Here is a 22,037-nt window from a genome sequence, read left to right as displayed (position 1 = left end):
GGCTGAATGACTCAGTTTGTGAATGCTTCTTATGTTAAATGATAAAAAGTTGCTCCCCCTTAAGGTAAGATCAGGACAAAAGGATTAATAAAAGCATTAATCTCAAAACACGTCAGACCTGTAGTCTCCCTCCTTCAAGTTTAATCTGACCTGACTGCATGGATGAAATCATTAATATCCAGGAGAACACTTTACATACAGCATGTGAGCAAAGACAAAGGCACAAGATAACGACTTAATATTCTGTGCTTGCGCACTTTCAAATAAAAAAAAAAAAGATATTTTTTAGGGCATTTTTGCCTTTATAGATAGGACAGTTAAGCGTGAAAGGGGGAGAGAGGGGAAATGACATGCAGCAAAGGGCCACAGGCTGGAGTCGAACCTGGCTTGCTGCGGCAACAGCCTTGTACATGGGGCGCCTGCTCTATCCACTAATCCACCGACGCCCCGCACACTTTCAAATATAATGAAAATGGCAGAACTGTTAAAAAAATGAGGAAATGCATATAGTTTTGCATATAGTATTTGATGTTAACAACTGTTTCAAGTAACCAACAACAACCAGGATTAAAATTCTAAAATTGAAACAACACCCAACTCTGATTGGTTTCTAAGTTGCTGAAGCCAAGTGAATCTTTGATGGTGACAAACACTGCAGCTGAAAGGTTTCTCTCCTGTGTGGGTTTTCATGTGTTTGTGTAACCATCCAGCCTGTGGTAAAGATTTCATACCAACACTGAATCTGAAGGGTCAGTGTCTTATATAAGTCTCATTTGTTTTGAAGGTCTTATTCCGTAAAAGATTTTTCTATAAACTGAGCAGCTGACTCACTTTCCTCCTTCACAGTTTGTCATATGTGTGTATCAATTTCCACTTTGTCTAAATGATTCCCCACAAATTACCCAGCTAAATGGTCTCTCTCCTGCATGACAATTCATGTGTAACTTAAGAACACCACTGTGACCTAATCTTTTCCCAAACTCAGAGCAGCTAAATGGTTTTTCTCCAGTATGAGATTTCATATGGTCCTTCAGATGTTAACTCTGAAAACAACTTTTCCCACACTCAGAACAGTTGAATGGTTTCTCTCCTGTATGCGCTCTCATGTGTTTGTTTTTTTTTTAATTCCAAATGTGCACTGTGACCAAATCTTTTCATACACTGAGAGCAGCTATATGGATTTTCTCCTGTAGGAGATCTCACGCGTTTCTTCAAAACTTCACTTTGACTAAATATTTTCCCACATTAAGAACAGCTAAATGGTTTCTCTCCTGTATGCGATCTCATATGAAAATTCAGATGTCCCCTCCGACCAAATCTTTTCCCACACTCAGAGCAGCCAAATGGTTTTTCCCCGTATGAGATCTCATGTGTATCTTCAAATGTCTACTGTAACCAAATCTTTTCCCACACTCAGAACAGCTAAATGGTTTCTCTCCCGTATGAGCTCTCATGTGTCTCTTCAGAATTCCACAACGACCAAATCTTTTCCCACACACAGAACAGCTAAATGGTTTCTCTCCTGTATGAGATCTCATGTGTATCTTCAAATCTCCACTGTAACCAAATCTTTTCCCACACTCAGAACAGCTAAATGGCTTCTCTCCTGTATGAGCTATCATGTGTTGCTTCAGAATTCCACAACGACCAAATCTTTTCCCACATACAGAACAGCTAAATGGTTTCTCTCCTGTATGAGCTCTCATGTGTATCGTCAAATCTCCACTGTAACCAAATCTTTTCCCACACACAGAACAGCTAAATGGTTTCTCTCCTGTATGAGCTCTCATGTGTTTCTTCAAATCTCCACTGTAACAAAATCTTTTCCCACACTCAGAGCAGCTAAATGGTCTCCCTCCTGTATGAGATCTCATGTGTACCTTCAGATTTCGCCTCTGACCAAATCTTTTCCCACACTCAGAGCAGCTAAATCTTTTCTCACAAACATTCAAATCACAGGGAGGGACTTCATTTTTCAGAGAGTTTAAACCTGACTGAGGTTCTCTGGTCTCCGTCCAATCATCACTGTCATCAGTCTCTGGTTCAGAAGACTCTCCAGTCTTGTCATCAGTCTCAGGTTGTAAATGTGTATCTGGATCTGAGTTTCTGGCTGCCTCACATCCTCCATAGTCCTCTCCCTCTGCTTCTATTCCCATCTGCTGAGTTTGTCTTTGATGAAGCTGTGAGGACTGAGGTTTCTCTTCATCATCTTCAGTCTTCACAGGGACAGGAGTGGATGTGAACTTGGTGATATCATCCTCCTCCAGCCCTTGAAGCTGCTCTCCCTCCTGACTGATCCAGAGCTCCTCCTGTTCCCCTCTAATGTGTGGAGGCTCTGGGTCCTCCTGGTCCACACTGGAGCTCCACTCCTGCTGCTCAGGGGGAACCTCTTCTTTAACCATCAACAGCTGCTGGACGTCTGCAGGAAACAGGAAACACACACACACACACACACACACACACACACACACACACACACACACACAACACAGGTGAGCACACTAGAGCACGGCTAGGGCCCCATTTTCCCGTGTCCAAGACAATTATAACCAAGTCTGGCCCGAACCTGCAGCACGGCACCGAACACGCAGTCTATGGAGCAGGGCCTGTGTTGCGTTCAGACGTAAATAACAAATTCAAGCACTTGAACAGGGATATTTTTGTAGGGAGCAAAACCTGTCCCACTCGGCAGCATGCCTCTGTTTGAGGTGCTACAGTAAATTGTACTGCTACCTTGGGTAGCAACAGCCTTCAAACACACTTTGCAGCGGGGTGCCGTTTGTTCTGTGTCTGACGTGACAAAACCGAACCAATTCCAAATAACTGCCTCCAAATAACTTCTCCACTCGCGGCCATGTTGTTTGTGTATCAAGCACGTGGGGAGTGGCGGAGGTGGATGTTAAAGAGAAAATCGATTTTCTTTAAAACAAATTGATCTAAACTACAAATTCGAAATAAATGATAAAATCCATTTATCGCCCAGCCCTAAGACAGACGCTGAATTGTTTTCCCACTTCCACATGTCTTTAAAAAACAAAACTCAACTCGAAATAGTGTTGAGATCTCCCACAATGCGACTCTGATAATTCATTAAAACAAAGCTGTAATGCAATTTGGTGCTGCACATGCCTTGTGCCAAGAGCACAGAGAAGGAGAAGAGCTCGAAGCTGCAGCCGCTACAGGAGTCTGTTCTCAGGGATCGTTTAATTTATTTATTTATTTATTTAGAAGGAGGACAGTACAAATTAATGGACATCAGGGATGGGCAAACGATCAAAATTCATTATTCGATCATCAAAAAAATTAACGATCAATTATTAATTGATAAGCGAGTATTTCAAGAAAGAGAAAACAAAAGAGTGCAGTGCAGGCTGTCGCCACAGGAGAGCGTAGCTGCCCCAGTTTTGAGCTTCAATCCTCCCAGGCCAAAGAGGAAGAGTGGCGCGCATGCGCAGTTCACCCCTGGGTGTTTACAACCATTGCCAGCCAGGGGTTACAGGTTTCAGTTTTCAGCAAAACCTCCGTCTTAAAATGTTACTGTATCACATAGATATGCTGGTAGCCTCTCACGATAATACTGCTCTTCTTGTTCGCTGTTTACTAGGGCTGAACCCGCGAGTATCCGGTGCGGATAAAGCACTTTTGACGAGTACGAGTATTATGTAATACAAGTCATTATCTGTGCTCGTGATGAATGAAAATCCTATAGCTGACCGTGTCCACATTCTGTGATAAGCCAGTCACACACAGCGCACCTCCCCTACACACACACGGTCACTGCAGCTGTGCCCTGCTCTGCTGACACGCACGCACGCACGCACGCACGCACGCACGCACACACACACACACACACACACACACACACACACACACACAGTGACAACCTCTCTGTCAGTCACTCACGTTTGACAGATCACGTCGCATCTCTTCAATACCGGTTAGGTTTTCTTCAGCTCGCTCTTACATGGTTTGTAATTACTTATACTCTGTAGAGATTCTGGTAAACTTGATTCGTAACAGACGCGGTGCTTTTGTTAGAGCTGAATGCGACTCGCGTCCGTTTTTTTGTTTTTTTTTGGTTCGTCTTCATTAAAGTAAATGAAGATCTGAAAAAAACAGCTCAGAACTATTTGATCAGTAGAACAACATTTCTCTCTCTCTCTCTCTCTCTCTCTCTCTCTCTCTCTCTCTCTCTCTCTCTCTCTCTCTACACCATAATCAGCATTATGTTTAACTTCGTGTATAAAAGACAAGGAACATTAGGTAGTAAAAAAAACAAACAAAAAAAAAACAACGCACTGTCTGATCATAAAAATCATTTAAAAAAAATCATATAAAAAACTGCATTTTCCTTAATTGCCAACGGCATGTACTGTATTCATTGATGCACTTAAGAATATTCATGTTCTGTCTTTCTAAGAAAAGACCAATGGATGTACTGCCTGTCATCTCGACTCACGCATTATTAAAATTCACTTGACAGCTGTCACTCTGAGGTGATTTATGACCAGTCAGTCACATCCAAAAAGGTAACGCCTACTATGTATGCCACCAAAGTCAAACACATGTGGGTAAAGCCCTATTTTTGATTGTTTTTTTTGTTTGTTTTTTTTGGCTATTTCAGATGTGTAACATCCATAACGCAAAAATGTAACATCCATAACGGCACTTAAAAGTTTTCCTAAATGTGCTTTTTGGGTACCTCAAACCCTTCCCTACAAAATGACATTAAACATGTTAGTCTTTGAAAGAACAATTCACAGAGTTTTCATCATGTGTTCAGTGAGTCCGAAAAGCTTGTCCATTTCCGTAACATCCATAACGCTGGGTATTTTGTCACTTCTCTCAAAATCCATAGGGTCAAAACATTTCATATTGCAGGCTTATCTTTATCCCAATAAGTGTAACTAAAATATGTATATTCAATTTTCGAATTCAAATCAATTCCATGTCAATGTTAACATTAGTTTCCAATTTTCTCTCTGAATGTAACATCTATAATGCTGGAATTGCCCAAATGTGTCAGTTTTTGTCCAAGCCTAATTCACAACTGTGGTCCTCCGGCATGGTGTTAAAAAACTTCAAAGTCATTAAAATCCATCAAACAAAAACAGGTAATCAAGGATAACCATATATACAATATATATATACAAACTGTATTGTTTATTAATTCTTGGGCGGTGGGTTGAAGTTTAAAAAAACATGAATTTAATTGTATTTCTGAACCAACAGGAAATAAAGAAATTAACTGCATCCCAGGTTAAATTAAAGGGTTCTGATGGGAAAGTAACAACAAGAGAAAGTATAAAATAACCACTGAAGCAAACGGCGCCAGAGAAGCTAACGACACCAGAGAAGCTAACGGCACCAGAGAAGCTAACGCGGCGTATAAACGTCGACAGACTGAATATTTATTGAACAAAGCTGCAGTTATATTATTAATAATGAACTTGTAATGTTTAATGAACAAACCTGCTCTGTGTAACCGAAGCTGAGGGTTGGAAACAGCGTCCATTAGTTTCCGTTGTCGCTCGTTCTCCTCTTTTGATCGACAAAGTTCCTCCTCGTACTCTGCTATCGTTCTTTCAACCAGCCCAGATATCTCTTCAGCAGCCGCAGTTAGTCGCTGCTTCAACGATCTCAGCATTTGGACTTTAGACATGTTCACACTTTAAAAACACAACAAAGACACTCTGCTAACACACCTTTCCACCAGACGCCATCTTGTTCAAACACTGTGACTTTAGCGACAGTAAAGCGTACAGCTTCCGGGGTAAATGAGTTAATCAGCTTCAAAATAAAAGTCCAGAAGTGTTCATGAAATTGCAGGCTTACTCAGAAAAACACACCCAGGACGAAAAATGATTATGCTGTAGCCAATTTCGATTTATGCGGCGGCGTGTGAGTGTTTGTATGTGTGAATGTGGGTGTGTGTGTCTTTGGTGAGGCACTATTGTTGCTATGGTTACCTGCACATCTGGGCATAGGTAGTAATCAGCCAGGCAGAGGTTCGATAAGGGAGACACAGGTGACTAGGATCTGGGGAAGCAACAGTTTTTAAGCCGTGCTTGTGTGTGTGACCGTCTAAATGGGTTTGTCATATTGGTATTTTTGTCCTTTTGTATACGAACTCATTTTAAGTCATTCGGCACCCGGCATTTTGTAGGTGTTTTTAAGATTAGCAAGTTAATAAAGTGTTAAACGCACATCCATGGCGGACCTCATTTTTACACACCATCACGAGTTGGAAATGTCTTCAAATTCCCTCAAGTGGCATTTTTTTGTAGCTAGATTGCCACTATAGATTAAAATACACTTTTTGAAAGAATGACATTTATGGTGGTGCTCTTAAAGTGTGTAATGACATTAAATATCTTGGTCGTCATACTGTCAACGATTTATCTGATGATAGAGACATCCACAGACAGACAGTGTTGGAAATTGTATTCCACAAGCTGATATCCACCATGGTACAGTGCCACCCAAATGTTTGTAAATGTTGGTGCACCTACTTGTCCTGCTTTAATATGAAATCTTACACTGAACTAAAATATAAACGCAACACTTTTGTTTTTGCTCCCATTTTTCATGAGCTGAACTCAAAGATCTAAAACATTTTCCATATACACAAAATACCATTTCCCTCAAATATTGTTCACAAATCTGTCTAAATCTGTGTTAGTGAGCACTTCTCCTTTGCCGCAATAATCCATCCCACCTCACAGGTGTGGCATATCAAGATGCTGATTAGACAGCATGAATGATGAATATTGCACAGGTGTGCCTTAGGCTGGCCACAATAAAAGGCCACTCTAAAATGTTCATTTTTATCACACAGCACAATGCCACAGATGTCGCAAGTTTTGAGGGAGCGTGCAATTGGCATGCTGACTGCAGGAATGTCCACCAGAGCTATTGCCTGTGAATTGAATGTTCATTTCTCTACCATAAGCCGTCTCCAAAGGCGTTTCAGACAGTTTGGCAGTACATCCAACCGGCCTCACAACCGCAGACCACGTGTAACCACACCAGCCCAGGACCTCCACATCCAGCATGTTCACTTCCAAGATCGTCTGAGACCAGCCACCCGGACAGCTGCTGCAACAATCAGTTTGCATAACCAAAGAATTTCTGCACAAACTGTCAGAAACTGTCTCAGGGAAGCTCATCTGCATGCTCGTCGTCCTCATAGGGGTCTCAACCTGACTGCAGTTCGTCGTCGTAACCAAATTGAGTGGGCAAATGCTGCAAGGATCTGTACACAGTTCCTGGAAGCTGAAAACATCCCAGTTCTTGCATGGCCAGCATACTCACCAGACGTCACCCATGGAGCATGTTTGGGATGCTCTGGCTTGGCGTATACGACAGCGTGTTCCAGTTCCTGCCAACTTTGCACAGCCATTGAAGAGGAGTGGACCAACATTCCACAGGCCACAATCAACAACCTGATCAACTCCATGCGAAGGAGATTGTTGTTGCACTGCATGAGGCAAATGGTGGTCACACCAGATACTGACTGGTTTTCTGACCCCCCCAGACCCTCCCAATAAAGCAAAACTGCACATTTTACAGTGGCCTTTTATTGTGGCCAGCCTAAGGCACACCTGTGCAATATTCATGATGTCTAATCAGCATCTTGATATGCCACACCTGTGAGGTGGGATGGATTATCTCGGCAAAGGAGAAATGCTCACTAACACAGATTTAGACAGATTTCTGAACAATATTTGTGAGAAATGGTCTTTAGTGTATATAGAAAATGTTGTAGATCTTTGAGTTCAGCTCATGAAAAATGGGAGCAAAAACAAAAGTGTTGCGTTTATATTTTTGTTCAGCGTATATATCGATATATGCACAGGCTCGCTGTCTCAGAGAATAGTATCATCCAGGCCTTGGCCAACCCTGAACTGAGCTCAGTCAGGTTTTCATCTCGACAGTGGGGCCACTGGCACTCCAGCTTGTTTGTGGGTGCAGTTTATTGAATTTGGTCCAGTTTTATGAATTTGTAGAATGACATGTTGTTTTTGTCTTTATTTCTCAACATTTTTATGTATTGTTGTTATTATATCTTATTTTGTACATAGATTATTGTGTTTTGTGTGGTATGCTATGGACCTCTCTCTGTGTCCTTAATAAAGTCATTATTATTATTATCATTATTATTGAACTGTTCCAGTTGTTTATTAGTTTAGTTTATTTGTTTCCACATATGTAAAAAACAGTCATACATGAGCAACAGAAACATGATGGGGAGATGCAAAAAACCAGAGGGGCTTAATCAAGGCACTTTCCAGTGTATATCCCAATCCATTAGTTAACTCAGTAAAATATTACAAGTATGGAAAAAGAGAAAGACAATGATAAAATCCATACAAAGCATGGATTCAAGTTCACAAAATTAAGATCACTAAATATTAGTAGACAGTTTACACAGGGAATCCATAAGTATAACATCAGAATGGTTCAATCCAGCCTTAAATATCTTGATAGGCAGTTTACACACATTTCACTACCAACCAATCGGATCGGAGAATGTCAATTGATTGTTTGGTGTCCAATCACAACGCTGTCACATCTAGAGCAACTCCAACAGTCTATGGCGTTAACTGATGGAAGTCTGTTAAGTTTGGTAGTTCAATAGTTAATAAGAACGTATCAATTGTGTAGGGTCATCTGTGGACTTTGATGTATATAATGCAAAATAATAGTGTTTAAAGCAATCATTAATTTCTTTTGGGTTTCTTGCTACAGTCCCATTTTCGGTCTCTATGGAATTAACAATTCTTGATTTCTCCTCCGTCTTCAACTGCCAAGCCAAGACTTTCTGCACCTTTCCCCCCCAGTTCATAACATCTGTGTTTGGTTCAAAGAATATTTATTCCTATTCTGTATGTGTTCAAGAGGTTATATTTGAGCTTTTTGTTTACTCAAGTTTAGTAGGTCTCTCTCGAGCGTGACATATGTTGTTCTTATTCCAAATATAGGACTTCTTTCTCAAGCTCATTCATTTCAGCCATGTGTTTTTAAACCATTGGTATAAGAAATTATCTGCCCTCTTAAGAAGGCTTTTATTGTGTCCCACAATACAAAGCTGCTGGGGGAAGAGGCACAGTTTGTTTCACAGACGAACTTAATTTGGTTTCTCACGAATTTACAAAAATCAGTTTTTTTGAGCAAAGTTGGGTTCAGCTGCCACATGTACGGTCCCTGGATGTTTTCAAGTATTAACAATGAGAGTGTCACTGGGGAATGGTCTGCACAAAAAATGAGAGTAGGAAAGATGGGAGAGGCTCTGCAGAGGAGCTGTGGACTGTAAATACTGTGAGCATCTTTAACGGACAAATCTTTTTACCACACACTAAGTAACTTAACTATTTTTGGTCAGTATTGTGTATCACATGATGTACTGCTCTTGTCCCGAGTCTCATGTTGAAAAAGATTTAGGCCAAGTGAATCTTCAGTAAGAAACACTGAAGCTTCAGTGTGTCTCTCCTCTGTGGGTTTGAATGTGTTTGTGTAACTGTCCAGTCTATATGGTTTCTCTCCTGTATGAGATATTGTGTTTCCTCAGATTTTGACCACATCTTTTTCCACACTAGCATCAGATAAGTGGTTTCTCTTCTGAATGAGATCGCATATGGTTCTTCAAATCTCCACTGTAACCAAATCTTTTCCCACACTTGGAGCAGCTAAATGGCATCTCTCCTGTATGAGATCGCATGTGGTCCTTCAGAGTTCCACTGCGGCTAAATTTTTTCCCACACTCAGAACAGCAAAATGGTTTTTCTCCTGTATGAGTTCTCACATGTCTCGTCAGATCTCCTCTGAGACCAAATCTTCTGCCACACTCAGAGCAGCTAAATGGTTTCTCTTCTGTATGAGATCTCATGTGTTTCTTTAAATTTCCCTTTTCACCAAATCTTTTCCCACACTCAGAGCAGCTAAATGGTTTCTCTCCTGAATGACATGTCATGTGTTTCTTCAAATCTCCACTGTGATAAAATCTTTTCTCACACTCAGAGCAGCCAAAGGGTTTCTCTCCTGTATGAGATCTCATGTGTGTGTTCAACATTCCACTGTGTCTAAATCGTTCCCCACATTTAGAGCAGCTAATTGGTTTCTCTCCTGTATGAGATCTCATGTGTATCTTCAGAACTCCACTGCGACTGAATAGTTTTCCACACTCAGAGCAGCTAAATGGTTTCTCTCCTGTATGAGATATCATGTGCTCCTTCAGAACTCCCCGAAGAGCAAATCTTTTCCCACACTCAGAGCAGCTAAATGGTTTCTCTCCTGTATGAGTTCTCATATGTCTCTCGAGATCTCCACTGTGACAAAATCCTTTCCCACACTCAGAGCAGCTAAATGGTTTCTCTCCTGTATGAGACCTCATGTGAATCGTCAGATTTCCCCTCTGACTAAATCTTTTCCCACACTCAGAGCAGCTAAATGGTTTCTCTCCTGTATGAGACCTCATGTGAATCGTCAGATTTCCCCTCTGACTAAATCTTTTTCCACACTCACAGCAGCTAAATCGTTTCTCACCAACAATCAAATCATTGACAGAGACTTGATCATTTTTCAGAGAGTTTAAACCTGAATGAGGTCCTCTGGTCTCTTTCCAGTCATCACTGTCATCAGTCTCTGGTTCAGAAGATGCCCCAGTCTTGTCATCAGTCTCAGGTTGTAAATGTGTATCTGGATCTGAGTTCCTGGCTGGTTCTGCTCCTCCACAGTCCTCTCCCTCTACTTCTGTTTCCATCTGTTCAGTGTGAGTTTGATGAAGCTGTGAGGACTGAGGTTTGTTTTCATCATCTTCACTCTTCACAGGGACAGGAGTGGATGTGAACTTGGTGATATCATCCTCCTCCAGCCCTTGAAGCTGCTCTCCCTCCTGACTGATCCAGAGTTCCTCCTGTTCCTCTTTAATGTGTGGAGGCTCTGGGTCCTCCTGGTCCACACTGGAGCTCCACTCCTGCTGCTCAGGGGGAACCTCTTCTTTAACCACCAACAGCTGCTGGACGTCTGCAGGAAACAGGAAACAGGAAACAGGAAACACACACACACACACACACACACACACACACACACACACACACACACACACACGTTACAGAGAAATCATGTCTGGAGGCTACAGTGTGGCTCTTTATGTGTTCAGGCTAAAGTGAATTATGTGAGAATGATTGTCCATAGGATGGGAGAGTTTGCCATGCGTCAAGTTGTATTACTGGCAGCCTGAGTAAATAAAATAAAATCATAGAAAAAAATTCTCCTCAACACAAATGTGGTGTTTTACTCAGGAAAACAGAGCTTTGTATCCATGTTATTCTTAGCCCCCATGATACCTTGCATGAATTATAGACACAGCTTCCAGCGCTGAACCACAACAGATATTTTCCTATCATAATGGTACGGAACTGTACACTAACATTTTGCTAATGCTCTTTTCTGGAGCGATTTGGAAATATAACATGGAACACACCACCTGTTACACCTCTGACTGCCATCTCACAGCATTTGTTGTTTTCCTTTTTACCCAAGTGTGTTTGGGTCTCACGTAGGGTTGCCACTGTCCCATATAATATGGGACCATCCCACTTTTAAAATGTACTGTCCCTTACTAAATCAATACAGAACGCAATTTGTCCCTTATTTCTGTGCACACACTGCTGCATAAACCATGTGTTCATGTACTGGGAATGACATGAGAAATATTAAACCAAAACAGTTTCATGGAACATAGCAGAGAAATATGAGATCAGAATTTGCAGAGGAGCATGACACAGAATGGCAGGTCCGTCACTCAGCATCATCGCTGCCATGGATACGGAGACTCCAACACGCAGGACCTCCATTCACACGCTCACTGACACCCTGACTGACTGACTGAAGCTTGAAAATTCAGGATAAAAATCACAAGATGAAGAACATGGAAATAATGGCTCAAATGTAAGCTAATGTAAAAGACTGATAAGAAAATTCATCAGGCATAGGACAGATGATTATAGACTGCATAATAATAACATGATCACTAATATAAGGAAACCTATACAAACAAGGTTTAACTCATTGTTAACCCATTGTTCCCACCCCGTCTATCTGAATTATGTTGCATGAACACAGTGGTAAAGCAGTTAACAAGAACTGTTTAGACTGTTTAGTTGTGCTTTCTGACATTCAATGTCCGATAGTGAATGTATCAATGTATCAACCACAGCTGCAGCAAGTACCCTCTGCCTGTCCATCTGAGTAGCTAACATTATAAACATTATAACATTACAAAACGATGCTAGGGGGTACAGAGTATAAAAAAGAGCTACAAAAAATGTTTGATATATTGCAAGTAGCCATTGTTCTCATTGCTTTTGGTTTTTGTGAGTACTGAATTGAATGCATGTAATGTTTAATCTCTTTATCAAAGGCAATAAAGCAAAGATTTGTTATTTGTGAACTTACATCTATGAATGTGAAATTTAATAATAAATGTAAACCGAATACTGTTACATCAGCTTCCCCTCCGAAACTGGTGAAATGGCTGCACCCAATAGTAAACGTCTTGGTACGTCAGAAATGTACCAGTTAACAGGCCATTTCTGTCGTCTTAGTGTGTATTTAACACATTAAGACCAACATATTTGACTTGTTAATACGGACGACAAAAACAGACGTTTAGAACCCTTCCGGATTCCATAAGACAACAACACCAGAGAAGCTAACGACACCAGAGAAGCTAACGGCACCAGAGAAGCTAACGGCACCAGAGAAGCTAACGACACCAGAGAAGCTAACGACACCAGAGAAGCTAACGGCACCAGAGAAGCTAACGACACCAGAGAAGCTAACGACACCAGAGAAGCTAACGACACCACAGAAGCTAACGACACCAGAGAAGCTAACGACACCAGAGAAGCTAACGCGGCGTATAAACGTCGACAGACTGAATATTTATTGAACAAAGCTGCAGTTATATGATTAATAATGAACGTGTAATGTTTCATGAACAAACCTGCAGTTATATTATTAATAATGAACTTGTAATGTTTAATGAACAAACCTGCTCTGTGTAACCGAAGCTGAGGGTTGAAAACAGCGTCCAGTAGTTTCCGTTGTCGCTCGTTCTCCTCTTTTGATCGACAAAGTTCCTCCTCGTACTCTGCTATCGTTCTTTCAACCAGCCCAAATATCTCTTCAGCAGCCGCAGTTAGTCGCTGCTTCACCAACGCTCTCAGCATTTGGACTTTAGACATGTTCACACTTTAAAAACAAAGAAACTCTGCTAACACACGTTTCTATCAGACGCCATCTTGTTCAAACAGTGTGATGTTCGCAGAAGTACACAATACAGCTTCGGTTGAGGTGAGTGAATGCGCTTCAAAATAAAAGTCCATAAGTGTTCATGAAATTGCTAGCCTCGCGTCACGAGGTTCTTCACGTAAGGCGAAGAGCCTGGTTTCTATTCACTCTGAATTTTGTCTGGATTCTGGTTCGGGTCTAGAGAGCGGATGCAGAATTCAGCAAATTCACCAAAGTAAAAGTGTTCACCAAAGTAAAACTTTAAATTCTGGCCCACCATCGATTTGGGGTGATGAGGGGTGTACGAAAAGCAATTAACTTAATGAGTTGGAGCTTTTTTTGTAAATTATATTCTTTAAATTAAAAAGTTTCACTGCATTTTAGCACCAAAGTACATCTCTGACATGTTAGTGCCATACGAACCATCTCGGACTCTGAGGACCTCAGGGACCGGCCTCCTGCTGGTGCCCAGAGTCAGGACTAAACATGGGGAATCAGGATTCCAGTTTTATGCAGCTAAAATCTGGAACAGTCTTTCTGAAGATGTGAGACAGGCCTCTACTCTGACAATGTTCAAATCTAGACTCATAACAGCTCTATTTCACTGTGCATATGACTGAAAGGATCTTATCTGCACTCTTCTATTTTAAAGTTCATTTTATAATGATTATTTATGTTTTTATTTTGTATTGTGATTTTAATGCATTTTCTTGTTCTGTAAAGCACTTTGAATTGCTTTGTGTACGAATTGTGCTCTACAAAGAAACTTGCTTTGCCTTGCCTTGTATTTTTATTGGCTTGGTGCTTTTATTTTGATGGAAAGGCGCATCCATCGAATTCCGGATCCTGTCTCACTCGCCCTTGTTCCGGTTCCTTCCCAAAACGGCCATTTACACCACCAGACTAGAAATTGCAGGCTAACTCAGAAAAACACACCCAGGACGAAAAATGATTATGCTGTAGCCAATTTAGATTTATGCGGCATGTGTGTGTTTGTATGTGTGAATGTGGGTGTGTGTGTCTTTGGTGAGGCACTATTGTTTCTATGGTTACCTGCACATCTGGGCATGGGTAGTAATCAGCCAGGCCGAGGTTCGATAAGGGAGACACAGGTGACTAGGATCTGGGGAAGCAACACAGTTTTTAAACCGTGCTTGTGTGTGTGACCGTCTAAATGGGTTTGTTATATTGGTATTTTTGTCCTTTTGTATACGAACTCGTTTTAAGTCATTTGGCACCTGGCCTTTTGTAGGTGTTTTTAAGATTAGCAAGTGTCTTCAAATTTCCTCAAGTGGCATTTTTTGTAGCTAGATTGCCACTATAGATTAAAATACACTTTTTGAAAGAATGACATTTATGGTGGTGCTCTTAAAGTTTGCAATGACATTAAACATGTTGGTCATCATACTGCCAATGATTTATCTGATGATAGAGACATCCACAGGCAGACAGTGTTGGAAGTTGTATGCACAAGCTGATATGCTTGCTCACAAAATTAGATAACTCTTTTTAGAGCATTTTGCACTCCGCTATATACTGCCCACTTGTGGCGCTCCTATAGGAAGAACAATATGCAAAGACTTAAAGTGGCCTATAGATGGCTGAGCTCAGTCAGGTTTTCATCTCGACAGTGGGGCCACTGGCACTCCAGCTTGTTTGTGGGTGCGGTTTATTGAATCGGTCCAGTTTTATGAATTTGTAAAATGACATGTTGTTGTTTTTCTTTTGTCTTTATTTTCTCAATATTTTTATATATTGTAGTTATTATATCTTATTTTGTTCATGGATTATTGTGTTTTGTGTGGTATGCTATGGACCTCTCTCTGTGTCCTTCATAAAGTCATTATTATTATTATCATCATCATCATCATCATTATTATTATTATTGAACTGTTCCAGTTGTTTTTTAGTTTAGTTTATTTGTTTTCACATATGCAATAAAGTCATACATGAGCAACAGAAACATGATGGGGAGATGCAAAAAAATCAGAGGGGCTTAATCAAGGCACTTTCCAGTGTATGCCCTCATCCATGAGTTAACTCAGTAAAATATTACAAGGATGGAAAAAGAGAATATAAAACCCACACAAAGCATGTATACAAGTACACAAAATTCAGATCACTAAATATTAGTAGACAGTTTACACAGATAGTCCATAAGTGTAACATTCAGGAAATAAAATCAAACCTTTAACACATAATCCATCAGTATAACTTTTTTCAGAGCTGAGTGTTGCTCCATTATTATCTGCTGTGTTAGTTGATCATACCTTTGGGAGATGTTGATTTTTTGTCTGACATTCAGTAGTATTGTTTTCTTGTACTTCCAATGAAAGTAGCTAGTGCTAGTTCCAAAAAGTCACCCGATGACATCGTATGCTCACATGGATGTTGATGACATCTTCGCAGACTGAATCACCATAACCTTGATCTAAACCTTCCAGGTAGAAACTGCAAACTGTTTGAATTGCAGAGATATGTAAATTCAGCAAACCTGTTTATTTCTGTCATTATTTTCAGCTGTAACTGAAACATTTAAAGATATATGGTTCAACTCTGTGATTTGTCCTATCTGATGTTTCTGCTTATTTTATGTCCTGAGTTGCTTTATTACTTCCCTTGCTTTCACTCGCCTCTGCAGCAACTGCTCCTCATACACTGATCAGATCAATTCTGGTCGGAGCAGCTGATCAATTATCCACCCCAAGACTTATACTACTGCTACTAAGGGGGAAAAAAAAAACAATTCACAAAGAGTTCCACATGCACTGCCTTTGTACACACGTAAACCTCTGAATTTCAAGAGCGGACACAGAATGATACAGATGGACACAAAAGAGACCAACAATGGCATGGGAGCTATGAGGAAAAAAAATAACTGTTTCTGTGACTGTGGACAGGGGCAGCAGCAAAACCTAGTCAAGCCACATAAAAAAAAGGATCACCTGAAAAAATCCACATCAGTTTAAGTGGACACTACATTAAAAGTATTTTCAACACCTAATCATGCTGTCAGACAGCCCTTTACAACTGAAAACTGATGCAGTTACATGATGCTCTCCTAAAAGCAACCAGACTCCACTGACAGAATCAGTAATTTTACCTCACAGAACACAATGAGTCGCTGGTCTTCAGCTGCCCTTCGATTGGACAGTTAGTTTGTGTTGTTGTTCACAGAGCTGATGCACAAAAGATAAGAGAAGGAAAGAAGGGAGAGAGTTCCCCAAGCACAGAAAAGAGCCAAAGTGCTGCATGCCCTGCCCCTGAAAAGCAGCAAAAGTCCAGTCACCACCGAATAACAGGTTTTGACCCAGTTTGGTTGTCAGAGGGGAAATACTCCCCCTGGCTGTACAAGACTGATCTTGGTAAGTAAGTAAGTAAGTAAGTAAGTAAGTCAGTCAGTAAATATATACATTACATACATTACATACATACATACATACATACATACATACATTACATTACATACATTACATACATACATAAGTACATTAATAATGGGGCAGTAACAGTCTGCCAGCCTTGTCCTGAGTCTCAGGTTAAAAAAGGTTTAGGCAAAGTGAATCTTAAGTGAGAAACACTGTAGCGACAGTGTGTCTCTCCTGTGTATCCAGTCTGTGTAAAAAATTTCATACAAACACTGAAGCTAAAAAGACTTTGTCCTGTTTGAGTTCTCATGGGTGTTTTTGAAATCTTATTCCAAATAAAATATTTTTTTCAAACTGAACAGCTGAATCACTTTTCTCCATCATGAATTCTCATATGTAAATGTAAATTTTCACTTTGTGTAAATGATTTTCCTCAAATTGAGCAGCTCAGTGGAGTCTCTCCAGTATGAGATCTCATGTGTCTCTTCAGATCTCCACTGTGATCATATCCTTTCCCAGTCTCAGAGCAGCAAAATGGTTTGTCTCCTGAGTGAGATCTCATGTGTTTCTTTAGATGTGCTTTTTGACGAAATCCTTTCCCACACTCAGAGCAGCAAAATGGTTTTTCTCCTGTATGAGATCTCATGTGTCTCTTCAAATCTCCACTTTGATCAAATCTTTTGCCACACTCAGAGCAGCTAAATGGTTTCTCTTCTGTATGATATTTCATGTGTTTCTTCAAACTTCCCCTTTCACCAAATCTTTTCCCACACTCAGAGCAGCTAAATGGCGTTTCTCCTGTATGATATCTCATGTGTTTCTTCAGAACTCCACGATAACCAAATCTTTTCCCACACTCAGAGCAGCTAAATGGTTTCTCTCCTGTATGAGATCTCATGTGTGTCTTCAGATTTTCACTGTGACCAAATCTTTTCCCACACTCAGAGCAGCAAAATGGTTTCTCTCCTGTGTGAGATCTCACGTGTTTCTTCAGATTTACATTTTGACCAAATCTCTTCCCACACTCAGAGCAGCTAAATGGTTTCTCTCCTGTATGAGATCTCATGTGTCTCTTCAAATTTCCACGTCGACCAAATCTTTTCCCACACTCAGAGCAGTTAAATGGTTTCTCACCAACATTCAAATCACTGACAGGGACTTGATTATTTTTCAGAGAATTTAAACCTGACTGAGGTTCTCTGGTCTCCTTCCAATCATCACTGTCATCAGTCTCTGGTTGTAAATGTGTATCTGGATCTGAGCTCCTGGCTGGTTCTGCTCCTCCACAGTCCTCTCCCTCTGCTTCTGTTTCCATCTGTTCAGTGCATCTTTGATGAAGCTGTGAGGACTGAAGTTTCTCTTCATCATCTTCACTCTTCACAGGGACAGGAGTGGATGTGAACTTGGTGAAATCATCCCCCTCCAGCCCTTGAAGCTGCTCTCCCTCCTGACTGATCCAGAGTTCCTCCTGTTCCTCTTTAATGTGTGGAGGCTCTGGGTCCTCCTGGTCCACACTGGAGCTCCACTCCTGCTGCTCAGGGGGAACCTCTTCTTTAACCACCAACAGCTGCTGGACGTCTGCAGGAAACAGTAAACACACACACAGATGTTACAGAGAAATGTTGTCGTTCATTCACATCACAGCTCAAAAACTCCTTACTGAACTTCTACAGATTTCTGAGCATCAAACAGCTTCACAGTGTTCAATCAGCCATATCAGAGTGAGTGAGGTTGAGGTGAGCTTGTAATATGTATTGTTACTCATGTCATGTTTGGAGGTCACAGTGTGGCTCTTAATTTGCTCAGACTCAAGTTAATTATGTAAGGGATAATGTATAGTGAGCCGGTGACAGTTGAAAAATAATTCACGATAGGGGATTGGAACCCCGACGTGCAGTGTCAATCCACTGTCGGGAGTTATTTTTCAACTGTATACATTATCCCACTTAGAACATGGCTTACTACTAAAACATTCAGTGATGTGACACAAAATAATGATTAAAGCACGTTTTATTGATTCAAAATTCGCAAAAAGAAATGTGTCTGTACTCTGTATCCATGGCAACGGCAGCCTAATGTTAATTAATATTGAAAAATTGAAATCATGGGTGGACTAACGTTAAGTGATTTTGATGCTCCTCAGTCTAAGGCCATTACTATGGTGTCCCTAGCAATGGAGTAGCAGCAGCAGTGATACCTCAAGAAATAAACACCACAGACATTCTGGTAATGGCACAGTAGCCACTGCCTTACAAAACAACACAATGTAGATAACATTATGGACCATTTAAAGCTAATTTCCTGACATGTTATGTTAGCTAAATTAGCTAGCATTAGTTAATTTCATGGTGTTTCTCAACTCAGCTACCAGTGGTAGAAAGTAGCTAAGTACATCAACTCAAGTACTACTGCAGTACAAATTTGTGGTTCTTGTACTTCACTCATGTGTTCCTTAAAGTGTGTGAGACTGGGGCAGAGCCGATGGTCACTGAAGAGAGGTGAGGTAGCTTGGCCAAGGACATACTTTCAGCACTAATTGTCTGTGGACTGCTGTAGTCACACAAATGCGCATGTGGTTCTATTCATAGTACAACTGATGGTCCACGTCAGCTGCTGGCAGTAAACAGCAGGGCTGTGAGGTGACCTTACCATCCTCCTACTACCAATGTCAGGTGAACCTGAAACTAAGAAGCTGCCCAACTAAGAATTTTCCTGGTCAACCAATAGTTGTCATAAAGGGCAATTAGTTGACTAGTTGCCTACATGTTTACAATATCAATGTAATTATTAAAGGATATATTTTGGTGGTTTGAGTTGAAGGTGTGAGAAAGAATAGTATCAGTAACATTGTTAACACTGTGCTACATTACAGAGAAATACAAAACCGTACTAATGAACCTTCATTAATATAGGCCTATATTTTATCTACAAGTGCACGTCACTCACTGAGCAAGCCGCCTGTTAATGACGCTGTCTGCAAAGCAGTAATGATTGTACTAAGTGGCTAATGGCCATTAGCTACTGACAGATGATGCGTCATGTTTGTAGTCGATGAATGATAGGCAAATGTTTGCCTGCAAAGTTTACATATCACCTTGGGTTCGTCCTTCCCCTTCTCAAATGATTCCACACTTTGAATTTCCTGCCCGACATGCTATTAACTAGCTTGTGGAATAACCGCAGGTACCAGCCCTGGAAATTAACATGACTCCTGTCAGACTGCTGAGTGTGGACACTTCCTGTCTCTACCCTTTCAAATTAAATTCCAACATGGTCCAGTCATACAGGTTTTGATTTATTTTGACAATGTACTTAACCACAGTACAGCTGATTTGTACACAGTGTTTTGGACTGACCTATAGGCCTTACTGAGATGCAAGACAGATGGGAAAACTACAAAGACAGAGGGGCAACAACTCACTCATTATGTTTTCATCCAGCGGTTGTCACTTTGAATCAAATCCCACAAATATGACATGCAACCCACTGCAGCCTACATGAAATATCCATAATTTCCAATATCCAAAACCTCCAACATGTGTGAATGCTCCAAACTCAAACATATTCCTGAACGATATACAGTAATGTGACCTGATCTTACAGCACCATCCTCCTCTCCTTCTCTCTTCTCCTCTGCTCCTCACGCTTCAATGAACCAAAAATTGACTTTCTTTCCTCATTTTAGAGTCAGAGTGGCAGGGCCTGATGAAGGGGGCAGTAATATCCTTTTTCCATTACTACTCTTGGCTGCCCAGTAAAGTCATGCCACGCCAATTTGTGTTTCAATAGTGAGTTTAGACACACAATGCCACCCTTAAGTGGGTCACGTGTGCGTTGCAAGATACTACTCACCTCTATCTGCAGGAGACCAAAGAGAAAGGTGTTTTTAAAAGTCTCTGTGTGTTCAGGCAGTAGTGAGAGTTCGTCTCTTCTCTACAGAAGACACTGACAGAGTCTGACTCTTTATTTTCATCGAAATGTTGTCGTTCATTCACATCACAGCTCAAAAACTCCTTCCTGAGCTTCTACAGATACAGAGAATACACAGAACGAGGTTGCACGCCAAACTTTTTTTTTTTTAGAACAAAAGGCTGCAGTGAGAATCGCTCTCTACGGGATATTTAAAAATAGTGGATTTGTGCATTTAGTCCTTCTCAGGCAAGCTCGGGGGTTTAGTGTTGCATTGGCTCAAGACTCAGCTATCCACTTACATCTAAAAGAGAAGGGACACTCTTGAGGACAGCAATGTGCACATCTATGCCAAGGAAGAAAGATGGCTTGCAAGAGGCGTAAAGGAAGCCATCTATGTCAAGCTGGAACGACCATTGTTTAACAGAGGGGGTGGCCTACATTACCACTTATCACCCACGCCTTCAAGAGACGGAAGGAAGTCCAGTTGCCTATGATATAGCACCTATGATTACCGTGGCCTGAATGACTGAGAATCTACACCGACAACTAATCACAGGCGTATAAACATCGACAGACTGAATACTTATTGAACAAACGTGCAGTTATATGATTAATAATGAACTTGTAATGTTTAATGAACAAACCTGCTCTGTGTAACCGAAGCTGAGGGTTGAAAACAGCGTCCAGTAGTTTCCGTTGTCGCTCGTTCTCCTCTTTTGATCGACAAAGTTCCTCCTCGTACTCTGCTATCGTTCTTTCAAACAGCCCAAATATCTCTTCAGCAGCCGCAGTTAGTCGCTGCTTCACCAACGATCTCAGCATTTGGACTTTAGACATGTTCACACTTTAAAAAATAAACAGTAAACAGACTCTGCTAACACACGTTTCTACCAGACGCCATCTTGTGCATAAAGTTGGAAGTCAGCAACAGTACAGAGTCCAGCTGCTTCTTCTTCTCTCGGCTTATTGGCGGATTGCAAACAACTTAAAGGTGCATACCGCCACCTACTGTACAAGAGTGTGCAACATCACGTCATTTCGCCTGTTTCTTAAATTCTACTCATCAGCCGAGTATCTTTTAAGAAATTAATAAGTGCCTTCCTGGTGATTATACCCCCCTCAAATCCGCCTCTCTGACTTTATCCTGCAGCCTTTCTCGTTCTATTTCATACATATTACAGCACAGTAGAATATGTTCGTTTTCTTTTACTCCACAGTTCTCACACTTATCACTATCCCCTTTCCCCATAATATACAAAGTGCCAATCCTGCGTGATCTAATCTGAGTCTTTTTATGACTATTTCCTCCCTTCTTTTCCTTTCTTTATAATTTTTTGTTATGATAGACTTTTGTATTTTGTGATATCCCTCTCCTTTCTGGTCTTCCTCCCACCTTTTCTGCCATATTTCCATTCCTTTCTTCTTTATCCCTTCTCCTTTTCCTCGTGGAACTGGTACTGT

General features: G+C 40.9%; 2 protein-coding genes and 1 pseudogene across 7 annotated transcripts in view; all 3 read right to left on the bottom strand.

Annotated features, from left to right (window-relative positions):
- Positions 1–1,985, bottom strand: part of LOC125884242 (gastrula zinc finger protein XlCGF17.1-like) — a 3,506-nt pseudogene extending 1,521 nt beyond the window's left edge.
- The window catches only part of LOC125884150 (gastrula zinc finger protein XlCGF57.1-like), a 561,995-nt gene that overhangs the window by 323,526 nt on the left and 216,432 nt on the right, over positions 1–22,037 (bottom strand). For 4 of the 6 annotated variants that reach the window (XM_049568959.1, XM_049568964.1, XM_049568963.1 and 1 more), the window contains exon 1: positions 5,473–5,732. In XM_049568959.1, the coding sequence (XP_049424916.1) occupies positions 5,473–5,662 (190 nt within the window). In that variant the 5' untranslated portion in view covers positions 5,663–5,732. Of the gene's footprint in view, positions 1–1,990; positions 2,420–5,472; positions 5,733–10,596; positions 11,026–22,037 lie in introns of those variants that run through there. The other 2 variants (XM_049568957.1, XM_049568961.1) reach the window with 2 other exon arrangements.
- Positions 16,735–17,823, bottom strand: LOC125884184 (gastrula zinc finger protein XlCGF49.1-like). The gene has a single exon (XM_049569029.1). It carries the CDS (start codon positions 17,728–17,730, stop codon positions 17,098–17,100), a length of 633 nt encoding a protein of 210 aa, XP_049424986.1. The 5' UTR covers positions 17,731–17,823; the 3' UTR covers positions 16,735–17,097.

Source organism: Epinephelus fuscoguttatus, linkage group LG23, assembly GCF_011397635.1.
Source record: "Epinephelus fuscoguttatus linkage group LG23, E.fuscoguttatus.final_Chr_v1".
Lineage (NCBI taxonomy): Eukaryota > Metazoa > Chordata > Actinopteri > Perciformes > Serranidae > Epinephelus > Epinephelus fuscoguttatus.
Note: the sequence above shows the minus strand (reverse complement) of the source record. Positions and strands in the feature narration are given on the sequence as shown.